This window comes from Bombina bombina, chromosome 3, assembly GCF_027579735.1.
Source record: "Bombina bombina isolate aBomBom1 chromosome 3, aBomBom1.pri, whole genome shotgun sequence".
NCBI classification, from domain to species: Eukaryota; Metazoa; Chordata; class Amphibia; order Anura; family Bombinatoridae; genus Bombina; species Bombina bombina.
The window spans coordinates 111,513,654-111,531,153 of NC_069501.1; the positions used below are offsets into that span (position 1 = coordinate 111,513,654).

The following is a 17,500-nucleotide window of genomic DNA, read 5'->3' on the forward strand; positions in this document are numbered from 1 at the left end:
TCAGCTGGATTGAAGATCGACCCGCTCCGCTCCAGATGGATGAAGATAGAAGATGCCGTCTGGCTGAAGACTTCTGCCCGTCTGGAGGTCCTCTTCTGCCTGGATCGGATGAAAACTTCGGCCCCTCTGGAGGACCACTTTTGCCCGGCTGGGTGAAGACATCTCAAGGTAGGGTGATCTTCAAGGGGTTAGTGTTAGGTTTTATTAAGGGGGGATTGGGTGGGTTTTAGAGTAGGGTTGGGTGTGTGGGTGGTGGGTTTTAATGTTGGGGGTTATTTTTTTTACTTTACAGGTTAAAGAGCTGATTACTTTGGGGCAATGCCCCGCAAAAAGCCCTTTTAAGGGCTATTTGCAATTTAGTATAGAGTAGGGAATTTTATTATTTTGGGGGTATTTTTTATTTTATTAGGGGGATTAGAGTAGGTGTAATAAGTTTAAAAAAATTGTAATTCTTTTTTTATTTTCTGTAATTTAGTGTTTGTTGTTTTTCGTACTTTAGTTTATTTAATTTAATTGTAATTAATTGTAGTTAGTTTAGGGAATTAATTTAATTATAGTGTAGTGTTAGGTGTAATTGTAACTTAGGTTAGGGTTTATTTTACAGGTAAATTTGTACTTATTTTAGCTAGGTAGTTATTAAATAGTTAATAACTATTTAATAACTATTGTACCTAGTTAAAATAAATACAAAGTTGCCTGTAAAATAAAAATAAACCCTGAGATAGCTACAATGTAACTATTAGTTATATTGTAGCTAGCTTAGGGTTTATTTTATAGGTAATTATTTAGTTTTATAAAGGAATAATTTAATTAATTGTAGTAATTTTATTTATATTTATTTAGGGTGTGTTAGGGTTAGACTTAGGTTTAGGGGTTAATAACTTTAATATAGTTGTGGCGACGTTGGGGGCAGCAGATTAGGGGTTAATAAATGTAGGTAGGTGTCGGCGATGTTAGGTCGACAGATTAGGGGTTAATAAAATTAAACTAGTGTTTGCAAGGCGGGAGTGCGGCGGTTTAGGGGTTAATATATTTATTATAGTGGCTGCGATGTCCGGTCGGCAGATTAGGGGTTAAAAACGTTATTTTAGTGTTTCCGATGTGGGGGGGGGCCTCAGTTTAGGGGTTAATAGGTAGTTTATGGGTGTTAGTGTACTTTTTAGCACTGTAGTTAAGAGTTTTATGTTACGGCGTTAGCCCATAAAACTCTTAACTACTGACTTTTAAATGCGTTAGGAGTCTTGACAGGAGAGGGTGTACCGCTCACTTTCTCCAAGATTCTTAATACCGGCGTTAGGCAAATCCCATTAAAAAGATAGGATACGCAATTGACGTAAGGGGATTTGCGGTATGCTCGAGTCGCAGAATAAAAGTGAGCGGTACAACTGTACCTGCCAGACTTGTAATACCAGCGGGCGTTAAAAAGCAGCGTTGTGACCTCTCAACGCTGATTTTTAAGGCTAAAGCAAGACTCGTAATCTAGGCGAAAGTAAACAAACCAAAACATTTATACAGCTTTTATTTTTATCATTTGTCATGTCTATGATGGGTTTTTATAAAAGTATGTGAATTTAGAAAATAAATAGATTAAGAAAAAAAAACTATTTGTATAAATTGCTCAGTAAACAGCCTGTATTCCTGCTCCAGGTAAAAAAAAATTTGTATACTTGTTTTTTCCTATTATTATGTCTTATAATCTAAGCATGTGCACCCTTAGGCTATAACAATAACTTATTTTCTCTTACAGCTCGTGTTATAGATATGTCTAAAGGGAACACTGACCTAGCAGAAAGCTGTTTAGAGGAAACTGGAGGTCTGGGCGTTGACATCGTTCTGGATGCTGGAGGTTTGTAAATTGTTAAAGTGCTGTTGAATACAATAGATTTGCATAATTAATAAATGGATAATAAAAAAATAATTCATTTGCACTTAATTTCAAATGAGTAGTAGATTTCTTTCTGATAAATTTAATTGTTCCCCATTTCCCTGCCCCTGTATCATGTGACAGCCATCAGCAAGTCACATGCAACATATGGACCAAGTATTGTGGACACCCCTACTAATTAGTAAGTTCAGGTGTATAAAGCCACACCCCTTGCTAACAGGTGCTTAAAATCCAGCATATAACTATGAAATCTCCATAGACAAACACTGGCAGTATAATAGGTCATACTGAAGAGCTCAGTGGCTTTAACGTGGCTCTGTCATAGGATTCCACCTTTGCTAAATGTCAGTTTGTGAAATTTCTGGCCTACAGAAGTGCAATAAACTTGCTTAGCATCTGATTGGAAGGTGGCCTAAAGATACCTTTGGTGGAGGGGCGGAAATGGGTTATATATTTTGGCAGAGAAAATTAATATATATTTAAAAGGACATGAAACTTAAAATTAAACTGTTATAGTTAAAAAAAATTATCAAATTAACTTTCATAATGACATTTACTTTGTTCTCGATTTGTTGAAGAACATGCTCAGGAGCACTATGTCTGCAGCGTTGCATCAAGGTTTGTAGCAATGTTGCACACTTTGAGCACTAGATGGCAGCAGTGTCTACAACAATTTTAACATTGTTACAAACATCAATGCAATACTGCTACCATCTAGCACTCCAGACACATGCACACTCCTGAGCGGTCAACGTACAATATAAATATTTCAAAAACATAGAAATATGTCATTTATCACAGTTTCGATTGGAAATCTAGAACAGTACAGGGATATACTCCTTGAAAATGGACTTTGAGTATGTTTACCTGGTCTCCCTTACTGTCAGAGGACAAAGAGAAATTAGTTCCTGCACTAATCTAAATCATCATATTATTTTATTTTACTCTGCTCATTTAAAGGGACATAATACTCATATGCTAAATCACTTGAAACTGATGCAACATAACTGTAAAAAACCAACAGGAAAATATCACCTGAGAATCTCTATGTAAAAAAGGAAGATATTTTACCTCACAATTTCCTCAGCTCTGTAAGTTCTGTGTAAAAAGTTATACCTCAGCTGTTGTCCAGCTGCAGGTAAAAAAAATAAAGAAATGAACAACAGCCAATCGGCATCAGCAGTGCTGAGGTCATCAACTCTTTTACTATTAGTGTGCACGAAGCTCACTCCCTTGCCTGTCCTGGGACAGACATACTGATTTGCTGCTTAAAGTCCTTTGCAATGGGGTTTGAATACTTAGGACATTTTGAGGTAAAATAGCTTTCTTTTTACATAGAGATGTTCAGGTGATATTTTCTACTCAGCTTTTTACAGCTATGCTGCATCAGTTTCAAGTGCTTCAGCATTTGGGTATCATGGCCCTTTAAACATTTTGGCCTTGATTACAAGTGGAGCAATCGGTTTTTATTGCCCATGAGCGCTAACTATAAAAAAATTAGCACTCGCAAGTTAGCGCTGGTATTTTAAGTTGAAAGTAAAAAGTTAGTGCATAAGTGAAGGACTCAGGTGAGCTAACTTCAGGACTTAGGATATCGTGACCATGCTAACTCCCTCTCCCATATACTTCTATGGGGCATGCTAAAGAAAGCCTTTTCCGTTTATTGCTCATGCGCTAACCCAAAACTTATATATCTATTTGAAAATACACATATATATATATATATATATATATATATATATATATATATATATATTATATATACAGAAATATATATATATAAAAAAAATCTAAATGAAGAATATAGAATTTCAAGTATTTCTATTAAAAAACAAACAAACAATAACACACATTACAATTAATTAAAAAATTATAATGCATGTTTCAAGGTATTTAACTAGAAAGGGCTCAATTAAAAAAATAATAATAATAATATAAATATATATATATATATATACAGCAGGGGAGGAGGACATCTCCAACCGGGATACTGGCACAAGCTTTCCTGGCTTGCCTCTTTTGTTCTGCTGCAGCCATCCTTTTGGCCTCATAAGATTCGGCACCTTTAGGAGGGCCATGTTGTCTGATTCATTGCACTCTGTTCTTAGGTATCAACATTGATGTAAAATGCTTTGAGGGCGGCTTTGAGAGTGTCTTTAATGTGCTTCTTTTGACCCCCCGGGATTGCTGGCCTTGCTGCAGCCCCCATAAAAGATTCTCTTTGGCAGTCGATGGTCTGACATATGGACTACATGCCCTGTCTAGCGTAACTGTGACTGCATCAAGATGGTAAAGATGCTAGGTAGGTTTACTTGGGCATGTACCTCAGTGTCCGGAATCTTGTCCTCCCGCTGTATGTTGAGGATTTTTCTGAGGCTTGTTGTATGGAAATGGTTCTGCTTCTTGGCATGGCGCTAATACACGGTCTAGGTTTCACTAGCATAAAGTAGTGTGGGGAGAACAGCCCTGTATACTTTCAGCTTTGTCTGGGTGGGGATGCCTCTTCTGTTCCATCCAGACATTGGCATGTAATCTGCCAAAGGCTGCACTGGCTCTAGCGATCCTGATATTTACCTCATCATCTATGGTGGTGTTTTGAGACAAAGTGCTACCAAGGTATGTTAATCTGTTTACTACATTTAGTCTCTGGCCATCAATGGTGATGTTTGGCTCAACAAAGGGCCTCCCAAAGGAAGGCTGATACAGAACTTCAGTCTTCTTTTTAATAATGGTTAGACCAAAGTTTGTGCAGGCATTTGAAAAAAAAATTACGCTGCGTTGCATGTCCATTTCTGAGCCAGCATTTATGGCACAGTTGTCAGCAAACAGGAAGTCTCTGATGATATCTTTCTTAACCTTGGTTTTTGCATGAAGCCTCCTTAGATTAAACAGTTGACCATCAACACTGTACCTGATGCCAAATCCAACGTCCCCGTCTCTGAACGTGTCAGTCAGCATAGCAGAAAACATGATGCTGAAGAGTGTAGGTGCCAGGACACAACCCTGCTTCACACCATTTGTAACAGAGTACTACTCCGATAAATCGCCGTTATCTTGGATCCGTATATATATTTTTCCTGCACACTGAAATGAAAAAAATGTGTGTGTATATGTGTATATATATGTGTATGTGTATATATGTGTATATATATATATATATATATATATATATATATATATATATATATATATATATATATTTAAAAAAAGAGCACTCTCACCACAACAGCAAACGCCAGGGTGCCAACGGTTGAATATAATAGATAAGAGGCAGCACTCACTGGTCTTTCCAAAGTGTACTTTAATATAACAAAGTGACGTTTTGGGGGGGACACTCCCCTTTCTCAGTCTGAGATATATATATATATATATATATATATATATATATATATATATATATATATATATATATATATATATATATATATATATATAATGAAAACATATTAAGCTTTATTAAACCTTTTAAAGGAACACCTTACCAAAATATCTGTAAAATACACATATAAAGCGCAACCAGGCATCCCTGGTTGCGGAATTAAAATGAGGCAAAGACAATGTACTGTACCTGTATTTAACATATAGCAATATCAGAACGATACTATAGTGGATAAAGTGCATAAGTAAAAAACTTCCTAGTACCACAATGCACTCACAAAATACCAAGATGAACATACAGAGGGTAATGTATCGCAATTAAGCACACCAAAATGAAAAAAATTAAGAAAGATATATAATGAAAAAATATCTCTTTAGTGTTTGGGTATCATGGCCCTTTAAACATTTTGGCCTTGATTACAAGTGGAGCAATCGGTTTATGGCGGATTGATATCCTTAAGTGCCATTATTGTTTCAACTGACAGAGACTGTATAAGTGAAAAGCGCAACATTTGAAAACTACTGCTATTGCAATACGTACAGGATATGGGACTTTTGACCAAGTTTGCCATGTTCCACACTAGCGGGTTTTAACCCTTGAGAGCCGAATTATATACTTGGTGGTCAATAGGATAACTGAACTGTGCTTAATCCACTATATTATCATTCTGATTTTGCAATATGTTATATAGGTATATTGTCTTAACCTCATTTTAATTCCGCAACCAAGGATGCCTGGTTGTGCTTTGTGTCTTTTACAGATATTTTGGTAAGGTATTTCTTTGAATGGTTTAATAAAGATTAATATTTTTTCATTATATATCTTTCTTCATTTTTTTCATTTCGGTGTGCGGGATTAAATAATTATATTACATATTTATTATAGATAGTGGTGTCTATATTACCCAGTAACCTATACTTATATATTTTTTCTAATAAATTTTCTTCTTGAGCCTTTTGTTTGTTTCACTATTTCACTGTATTTAAAAGAACACATAAGTCAAAATTAAACTTTCATGATTCAAATAGAGCGTGCGGTTTTAAGAGACTTTACAATTTACTTTCATCATTAAATTGTGCACAGTCTTTTTATATGCACACTTTCTGTGTCACCAGCTACTTCTGAGCATGTGCAAGAGTTCCCAGTGTATATGCATATGAGTCTGTGATTGGATGATAGCTGTCACAAGATACAGAAGCTGGCTAATTGATGTAATATTTTAAATTTGTCAGAAATATACTGCTAATTTAAAATTCTGAGTAAGTGCTATTGCATAGTCTTATTATCATGACTTGTTGCTTTGCAATTTTACTGTATTTATTAAGTACTTCCTTGTATATAGAGGCTGACAAAAAAAAAATCATTTAATTTTCAAGCTAAAGAAGTTTGTGGTTCATTCATCCAAACCAAAATACCACAGTAGAAACAAGATGCAGATTTATGTTCATAGTTAAAAAAGTAAAGGTAAATTCAACAAATACTTAAACTTCATTAATAAAAACTTATTTTGAGATACATAATTTGTTCAGGCAACAAATGGCCACCAATCAATGTTTATATCTGAACATATTAAACAATTTTGGAAAACTCAGCCACTTTAGTAATTCTTATAATCTCAAATAATTTATTGGTTCTGTACAGGAGAATAACTTTGATATCATTTTTGGTTCACAGTTAGATTATACAACCAGGATATTTCTATAACTGAACATCAGTTGCTTCCGCACAAACATGATATTATTACACTTCTCTCCATTGGAAGCCACTGGGTGACCAGGGAAGAAAATCTACAGGTAATGTATTAATGTTGAATATTTTATTTATATGAAACGATTATTCTCATGTATAGTAAACCTATGCTAGAGATTCACTAGATATTTTTTTTTAAAAAAAAGCATTTCTTTCTATCTCTAAACATCAATAATTTTGATAATCAAAATTTAAAAGAGCCAAATTACTTTTATCAAATTCTTCATGGGTACAATGAGTAAACCACTTGGTAAAAAAAACAGTGGCTGTTGCCTTCTAGTCCTCTTGCACTTTAGTCAGAATTAAAATAAACAAGGGAGAATGCACCACGCAGCTGATAATTGGGGCTACCCATGAAGGGTATAGACTAAAACCCAGAGGCATCTGATCCCTGTGGAAGAAACATAATTTCACATCTCTTATCTCATAAACCTAATTATGGACATTTACTGTATACGTTTTTAGTACCATGCTTAGGTGGACTTTAGTCCATGTTTGCTTTTTTTAGAATCAAGAGACAAAATTGAATTTAAAGGGCTATGAAGCCTAAAATATTTGCTTTGAGATGCAGATAGAGCATACAATTTTAAACCACTTTCTAATTTACTTCTATTATCAATTTTTTGGTTCCTTTTGTTGAAAAGCAGGGACGTAAGCAGCCTGCCCATGTCTGGAGCACTAAATGGCAGCAGTTTTGCAAGAATATTGTTTCTTTGTAAGAGCACTAGATGGCAGCACTATTTCCTGCCATGTAGTGCTCCGGATGCCTACTCAGGTATCTCTTCAACACAGAATATCATGGGAACAATGCAAATTTGATAAAAGAAGTAAATTAAAAACTTTTTCTAAAATTGTATGCTCTGTCTGTCGTTTGGGTTTCATATCCCTTTAACTAAAGTACAGTAAAATTAAATTTAAAAATTCCAATATTTTTAACACAAAGGGCTCCATTTAATAAGCTGCGGAATGCTACTTCGGAGGCCCATCTTTTTAAGGTCGCCTGAAACGAAAGTTAAGAAGCGGCGGTGGTAAGAACTAAAAGATGGCGGATTATATTCATTCAGATCCAATACGATTGGTATGATTGACAGCCCCTGCTAGGATTGGCCGCCAGTGAGCAGGGGCGGAATTGCACAAGCATTTCTAGTGAAATGCTTGTGCAATGACAAAGGCAGACAGCCAATCATGTCCTCTCGACACTTAATAAATCCAGCCCATATACTTCTCAAGACTTTGTTGACAGGTGCATTAAATATTTTAATATAACATCACATTGTACTTTCGAAAGTTTCTAAAATGTTAAACTTTTATTTATGTAACACATAGCTTAAATAATTAAAAGTTGAAATAAATGAAAATACAAAAGAATTCTAGTAAATATATTTTGACTACAAACAGTATTATAACGGTTACTTCTTGTAATGAGAATGGCAGGCAAAAAATTTATTTTTATAACTTCCTATATTATAAAAGGCCAGGTATGTTTGTCGGATGCAGTCATGCGCAGTAGAGACTGCAGCGCGAGACAAACATACCTGGCCGTAAGGAAGGATCAGTCGGGGAGGATCAGACTGCAGAGAGGTGGGGCGGGACCGGGGTTGGAATTGCAGCACTACAGAAAAAAAAAATTTGAGAGTGGAAGGGGAAGGAGGGAGGGAGAGGGGAGCCAAGTGGATGGGGATTTTGGCACATGTACACGGGCTTAAGGACTAGTATTACATATATGTGCCATATAACAAATAACATATACAGTATCTCACAAAAGTGAGTGCACCCCTCACATTTGTGTAAATATTTTATTATATCTTTTCATGTGACAACACTGAATAAATGACACTTTGCTACAATGTAAAGTAGTGAGTGTACAGGCTGTATAACAGTGTAAATTTGCTGTCCCGTCAAAATAACTCAACACACAGCCATTAATGTCTAAACCGTTGGCAGCAAAAGTAAGTTCACCCCTAAGTGGAAATGTTCAAATTGGGCCCAAAGTGTCAATATTTTGTTTGGCCACCATTATTTTTCAGCACTGCCTTAACCCTCTTGGGCATGGAGTTCACCAGAGCTTCACAGGTTGCCACTGGAGTCCTCTTCCACTCCTCCATGACGACATCACAGAGCTGCTGGATGTTAGAGACCTTGCACTGCCTTCACCTTCCGTTTGAGGATGCCCCACAGATGCTCAATAGGGTTTAAGTCTGGAGACATGCTTGGCCAGTCCATCACCTTTACCCTCAGCTTCTTTAGCAAGGCAGTGGTCGTCTTGGAGGTGTGTTTGGGGTCATTATCATGTTGGAATACTGCCCTGCTGCCCAGTCTCCAAAGGGGGGGGGGATTATACTCTGCTTCAGTATGTCACAGTACATGTTGGCATTCATGTTTCCCTCAATGAACTGTAGCTCCCCAGTGCCGGCAGGCCAAGACCATGACACTCCCACCACCATGCTTGACTGTATGAAGACACACTTGTCTTTGTACTCCTCTCCTGGTTGCCCCCACACACGCTTGACACCATCTGAACCAAATAAGTTTATTTTGGTCTCATCAGACCACAAGACATGGTTCCAGTAATCCATGCCCTTAGTCTGCAAGTCTTCAGCAAATGGTTTGCAGGCTTATTTGTGCATTATCTTTAGAAGAGGCTTCCTTCTGGGACTTCAGCCATGCAGATCAATTTGATGCAGTGTGTGGCATATAATCTGAGCACTGACAGGCTAACCCCCCCACCCCTTCAACCTCTGCAGCAATGCTGGCAGCACTCATACGTCTATTTCCCAAAGACAACCTATGGATATGACGCTGAGCACATGCACTCAACTTCTTTGGTCGACCATGGCGAGGCCTGTTCTGAGTGAAACCTGTCCTGTGAAACCGCTGTATGGTCTTGCCCACTGTGCTACAGCTCAGTTTCAGGCTCTCGGCAATCTTCTTATAGCCTAGGATATCTATATGTAGAGCAAAAATTCTTTTTTTTTTCGGATTCTCAGAGAGTTCTCTGCCATGAGGTGCCATGTTGTACTTCCAGTGACCAGTATGAGAGAGTGTGAGAACAATAACACCACATTTAACACACCTGCCCCCCATTCACACCTGAGACCCTGTAACACTGAGTCACATGACACCAGGGAGGGAAAATGGCTAATTAGGCCCAATTTGGACATTTCCACTTAGGGGTGTACTCACTTTTGTTGCCAACGGTATAGACATTAATGGCTGTGTGTAGAGTTATTTTGAGGGGACAGCAAATTTACACTGTTATACAGGCTGTACACTCACTACTTTACATTGTAGCAAAGTGTCATTTCGTCAGTGATGTCACATGAAAAGATATAATAAAATGTTTACAAAAACTTGAGGCGTGTACTCACTTTTGTGAGATACTGTATGTAAAATATAGGACCATGAAAAACAAATCCGTTGCTGGCCTGAAGCAAATGCCACAAAAATATCACATACATACTTATAACTGCTGTACTGTTTTTGTATTGTACGGAATAGAAATATGTGATACAGTCTTAAATCTTGTTCTAATTGTCTTTTGTTTTAAAGCTGGATCCTCCAGACAGTCATTTACTTTTTCTTAAGGGTGCATCAATTTCTTTTCTTAATGACGAAATGTGGAATTTGTCAAATGCACAACAAGGGAAGTATCTCCATATCCTTTTTTTGTGACTCCCTAAATAATGTAATTCTTTTAAAAAAAAATTATACTTTATGTAAATAACAAAGTGTAAATTAATTTAAGCATCAATAAGTTATTGCAAAATACATTTTTTTTAATATGAATCTTTATGGGATGAATAAATCTCCTTTGTCTCACACTTTCATGGGACCATAGTTATAGTAGGAAATATTGGGATGTGCAGCTTGGTACATGGTTCTTGGAAAAGGTAATAACCTTCCAAAAATGTGAAGTAAAATATTATGGTCTTCGGCTCTAATCCAGCCTGAAACACTTCTTATTTATTGTGCAGATAATATTGTTAGTAGAACACATCTGCAACCTCTAAGAGGAGTGCCCGCAGCTTGGTTCAGGGTCCCCATATACCAGAGAAGGGTTAACGCGGCCAACATTGCTAGAGTGCAATCTATACTTTCAATGGATATCACGAACGCACTAACTAGTTTTTGTTCGACTGAAAGCCAAAACTACGCTAGAATATTTAGTGTGATTTGAGACCTGAAGTAAACTGTAAGAGTTAATTAAAAATCACAAAACACGTCAAAAATGTCAAAAACGCATTACAGTATAATTTTAGACTCCCATATACACTTTTTTTTTAAATTTAATTTTAATTAAACATTTTTAAAAGTGTTAAAAAGGATATTGTATATGGCAAGGTGACTGGAAAGGCTCCAATGTGTGTGTGTGTACAAATAAATAAATATATATATATATAGTATATACTTTTGAGTCCTTCCCAGTGAAATACCTTGAAACGTAATAACATTTTTAATCTGTTTCTATTAGAAATACTTAAAATTTCTATTTTCCTCACTTAGAGAAAAAAAAAGTTCTTTTTTTTTTTTTTAAATAAATAGCACGCGAGTGATAACATAGTTTTTTTTTTTCCAGTGCGCTCCATAGAAGTCTATAGGGAGAAGTAGCAAGTTAGGTTGCGATATCCGAAGTCCTGAAGTCCGCACATCTCAGTGTTTCATTCGCATGCAAACGTTTTTTTTACTTTCAACTTGTAATACGCACAGTAATGTGGACGCAATCTTTTTTTAATTTGAATGCAGTTAGCGTCTGAGTGGGAAAAATATTAGCGCACCACTTGTAATCTGGCCCAAAGAGTAGTATGTGTTAAGACACAATAAATATTATGTTAATGTAATTCAATATATATTAAATACAGGTTACCATCTTTGCAGGGGCAATATGTCTAATTTAAAGGGCAACTGTAAGTAAATATTTTCTATGCCTGTTACTAACTAACTACCCCAAATACGCTTTTTATCAATAGCATTTCATTAACATATCTCTACGGTATATCAGAAATCTTGTCTGCAAATTTAATTGTTTTCCAAACCCACTCCGTGGTTATCCTTTGCTCTGTACCAATCCGTTTACAATACCTAGGTTTCAAAATGGCGCTTTAAACACAAAGGCCTAGATTTGGAGTTTGGCGGTAGCCGTGAAAACCAGCGTTAGAGGCTCCTAACGCTGGTTTTAGGCTACCTCCGGTATTTGGAGTCACTCAAAAAAGGGTCTAACGCTCACTTTTCAGCCGCGACTTTTCCATACCGCAGATCCCCTTACGTCAATTGCGTATCCTATCTTTTCAATGGGATTTTTCTAACTCCGGTATTTAGAGTCGTGTCTGAAGTGAGCGTTAGAATTCTAACGACAAAACTCCAGCCGCAGAAAAAAGTCAGTAGTTAAGAGCTTTCTGGGCTAACGCCGGTTCATAAAGCTCTTAACTACTGTACTCTAAAGTACACTAACACCCATAAACTACTTATGTACCCCTAAACCGAGCCCCCCCCCCCCCCCACATCGCCGCCACTCGATTTAATTTTTTTAACCCCTAATCTGCCGACCGCCACCTACGTTATCCTTATGTACCCCTAATCTGCTGCCCCTAACACCGCCGACCCCTATATTATATTTATTAACCCCTAACCTGCCCCCCACAACGTCGCAGCCAGCTACCTACAATAATTAACCCCTAATCTGCCGACCGCAAAGAGCCGCCACCTACATTATAGCTATGTACCCCTAATCTGCTGCCCCTAACACCGCCGACCCCTATATTATATTTATTAACCCCTAATCTGCCCCCCACAACGTCGCCTCCACCTGCCTACACTTATTAACCCCTAATCTGCCTCACTAACATCGCCGACACCTAACTTCAAACATTAACCCCTAATCTGCCGACTGGAGCTCACCGCTATTCTAATAAATGTATTAACCCCTAAAGCTAAGTCTAACCCTAACACTAACACCCCCCTAACTTAAATATAATTTAAATCTAACGAAATAAATTAACTCTTATTAAATACATTATTCCTATTTAAAGCTAAATACTTACCTGTAAAATAAATCCTAATATAGCTACAATATAAATTATAATTATATTATAGCTATTTTAGGATTAATATTTATTTTACAGGTAACTTTGTATTTATTTTAACCAGGTACAATAGCTATTAAATAGTTAAGAACTATTTAATAGCTAAAATAGTTAAAATAATTACAAAATTACCTGTAAAATAAATCCTAACCTAAGTTACAATTAAACCTAACACTATACTATCATTAAATTAATTAAATAAAATACCTACAATTACCTACAATTAAACCTAACATTACACTATCAATACATTAATTAAATACAATACCTAAAAATAACTACAATGAAATAAACTAACTAAAGTACAAAAAATAAAAAAGAACTAAGTTACAAAAAATAAAAAAATATTTACAAACATAAGAAAAATCTTACAACAATTTTAAACTAATTACACCTACTCTAAGCCCCCTAATAAAATAACAAAGCCCCCCAAAATAAAAAATGCCCTACCCTATTCTAAATTACTAAAGTTCAAAGCTCTTTTACCTTACCAGCCCTGAACAGGGCCCTTTGCGGGGCATGCCCCAAAGAATTCAGCTCTTTTGCCTGTAAAAAAAAACATACAATAACCCCCCCCCCCAACATTACAACCCACCACCCACATACCCCTAATCTAACCCAAACCCCCCTTAAATAAACCTAACACTAAGCCCCTGAAGATCATCCTACCTTGTCTTCACCATACCAGGTTCACCGATCGGTCCTGGCTCCAAAATCTTCATCCAACCCAAGCGGGGGCTGGCGATCCATCATCCGGCGGCTGAAGAGGTCCAGAAGAGGCTCCAAAGTCTTCATCCTATCCGGGAAGAAGAGTAGATCCGGACCGGCAACCATCATCTTCCAAGCGGCATCTTCTATCTTCATCCGATGAGGACCGGCTCCATCCTGAAGACCTCCACCGCGGACCCATCTTCATCCGGCGACGTCCAACTGAAGAATGACGGTTCCTTTAAGGGACGTCATCCAAGATGGCGTCCCTCGAATTCCGATTGGCTGATAGGATTCTATCAGCCAATCGGAATTAAGGTAGGAATATTCTGATTGGCTGATGGAATCAGCCAATCATAATCAAGATCAATCCGATTGGCTGATCCAATCAGCCAATCAGATTGAGCTCGCAATCAGATTCAGCCAATCAGAATATTCCTACCTTAATTCCGATTGGCTGATAGAATCCTATCAGCCAATCGGAATTCGAGGGACGCCATCTTGGATGACGTCCCATAAAGGAACCGTCATTCTTCAGTTGGACGTCGCCGGATGAAGATGGGTCCGCGGTGGAGGTCTTCAGGATGGAGCCGGTCCTCATCGGATGAAGATAGAAGATGCCGCTTGGAAGATGATGGTTGCCGGTCCGGATCTACTCTTCTTCCCGGATAGGATGAAGACTTTGTAGCCTCTTCTGGACCTCTTCAGCCGCCGGATGATGGATCGCCAGCCCCCGCTTGGGTTGGATGAAGATTTTGGAGCCAGGACCGATCGGTGAACCTGGTATGGTGAAGACAAGGTAGGATGATCTTCAGGGGCTTAGGGTTAGGTTTATTTAAGGGGGGTTTGGGTTAGATTAGGGGTATGTGGGTGGTGGGTTGTAATGTTGGGGGGGGGGGGTATTGTATGTTTTTTTTTACAGGCAAAAGAGCTGAATTCTTTGGGGCATGCCCCGCAAAGGGCCCTGTTCAGGGCTGGTAAGGTAAAAGAGCTTTGAACTTTAGTAATTTAGAATAGGGTAGGGCATTTTTTATTTTGGGGGGCTTTGTTATTTTATTAGGGGGCTTAGAGTAGGTGTAATTAGTTTAAAATTGTTGTAAGATTTTCCTTATGTTTGTAAATATTTTTTTACTTTTTGTAACTTAGTTCTTTTTTATTTTTTGTACTTAAGTTAGTTTATTTCATTGTAGTTATTTGTATATATTGTATTTAATTAATGTATTGATAGTGTAGTGTTAGGTTTAATTGTAGGTAATTGTAGATATTTTATTTAATTAATTTAATGATAGTGTAGTGTTAGGTTTAATTGTAACTTAGGTTAGGATTTATTTTACAGGTAATTTTGTTATTATTTTAACTAGGTAACTATTAAATAGTTCTTAACTATTTAATAGCTATTGTACCTGGTTAAAATAATTACAAAGTTACCTGTAAAATAAATATTAATCCTAAAATAGCTATAATATAATTATAATTTATATTGTAGCTATATTAGGATTTATTTTACAGGTAAGTATTTAGCTTTAAATAGGAATCATTTATTTAATAAGAGATAATTAATTTCGTTAGATTAAAATTATATTTAATTTAGGGGGATGTTAGTGTTAGGGTTAGACTTAGCTTTAGGGGTTAATACATTTATTAGAATAGCGGTGAGCTCCAGTCGGCAGATTAGGGGTTAATAATTGAAGTTAGGTGTCGGCGATGTTAGGGAGGGCAGATTGGGGGTTAATACTATTTATTATAGGGTTAGTGAGGCGGATTAGGGGTTAATAAGTGTAGGCAGGTGGAGGCGACGTTGTGGGGGGCAGATTAGGGGTTAATAAATATAATATAGGGGTCGGCAGGTGTTAGGGGCAGCAGATTAGGGGTACATAGGGATAATGTAAGTAGCGGCGGTTTATGGAGCAGCAGATTAGGGGTTAATAATAATATGCAGGGGTCAGCGATAGCGGGGGGCGGCAGATTAGGGGTTAATAAGTGTAAGGTTAGGGGTGTTTAGACTCGGGGGTACATGTTAGAGTGTTAGGTGCAGACGTAGGAAGTGTTTCCCCATAGCAAACAATGGGGCTGCGTTAGGAGCTGAACGCGGCTTTTTTGCAGGTGTTAGGTTTTTTTTCAGCTCAAACAGCCCCATTGTTTCCTATGGGGGAATCGTGCACGAGCACGTTTTTGAGGCTGGCCGCGTCCGTAAGCAACTCTGGTATCGAGAGTTGCATTTGCGTTAAATATGCTCTACGCTCCTTTTTTGGAGTCTAACGCTGACATTATATGGACTCTCAATACCAGAGTTATTTTAAAGGTGCAGCCAGAAAAAAGCCAGCGTTAGCTACGCGGGTCCTTACCGACAAAACTCTAAATCTAGCCGAAAGTTATTGGTTTAAGTATTTTGAACACTCAGTGCTGAAAATAGTGAGCAGGATAACGTGACATCATCGGCGAATAAAAGATATAACTTTTAGAACGTTATGAAACTTTGTTTTGGAGAAAATATAGGTCAGTAGGTTTCAATTAATGTTTATTAACTTTAATATGTTAGTTGTTTAGCTTAAAAATTATAACAGAAAGTAATCCTTTAATAACACTTTGTATTATATATTTTGCAGAGGGAGAGGATAATACTTTATTGAAACCAGATCAGATCAATAAACAAACATAGTTTATTACAAGAATTATTGGAAATAATAAACAATATTTGAATAACTATTAGCATAAATCATTACAATGATGTAATGATTATTAACCACTTAATGACCAGCAACATTCCCAGTGAGACTGCGCTATTTTAGAAAGCTAGCAGGAGGGGTGTAGGGTCTAATAGTGCAGTCTTGATGCTCGCGGCAAGACTCATGCTATTAAAGGGGGAAAAACCTTAACGTACAGGGTACGTCATGGTTGTTAAGGGGTTAAGTTAGAACTAATGAAAACATTCACTAAATTATTTTATTTATAGCAGCTTGCGTGTTTAATAGAGAACACTAATTACAGATGAAGTTATGTTTTTGTCAATCAGCTTAGATTTCAGAACTTTTTGTCCTCGAAAGATGACACTCACCAGCCACTAAGCTATAATAGACAAATGTATTTTGTAAATATGGTCTTAAAAACAAGACATTATCTCTATTTCACCATCAACCAATGTTGAAACCCACTAATGTTTATAGACTAAGAGGCTTACTGGAACCACACATGGATAATGGGGATATTTGTGAATATTTATACTAATAATTTAATGATAAGAATAATTCAGCTCTGTTGGTGACCTTGAAAAGCTGAACTAAAATAGAATATGAAATGTTTTAATTCAAGTACAAAAACCTTAGAACAAGAAATTATATATTGACAAGCAATAGTAAATAGCTACATATTAATACTGATTTATATTATATATACAGTATCTCACAAAAGTGAGTACACCCCTCACATTTTTGTAACTATTTTATTATAACTTTTCTTGTGACAACACTTAAGAAATGACACTTTGCTACAATGTAAAGTAGTGAGTGTACAGCCTGTATAGCAGTGTAAATTTGCTGTCCCCTCAAAATAACTCCACACACAGCCATTAATGTTTAAACCATTGGAAACAAAAGTTAATTTCAACCCTAAGTGAAAATGTCAAAATTGGGCCCAAAATGTCAATATTTTGTGTGGCCACCATTATTTTCCAGCATTGCCTTAACCCTCTTGGGCATGGAG

General features: G+C 36.9%; 1 protein-coding gene across 1 annotated transcript in view; it reads left to right on the top strand.

The window, feature by feature from the left end:
• The window catches only part of CRYZL1 (crystallin zeta like 1), a 248,371-nt gene that overhangs the window by 208,961 nt on the left and 21,910 nt on the right, over positions 1 to 17,500 (top strand). Inside the window, exons 10-12 of the mRNA XM_053705957.1 lie at positions 1,748 to 1,846; positions 6,939 to 7,057; positions 10,563 to 10,667. Coding sequence (XP_053561932.1) covers positions 1,748 to 1,846; positions 6,939 to 7,057; positions 10,563 to 10,667 — 323 coding nt within the window. The remainder of the gene's footprint in view (positions 1 to 1,747; positions 1,847 to 6,938; positions 7,058 to 10,562; positions 10,668 to 17,500) is intronic.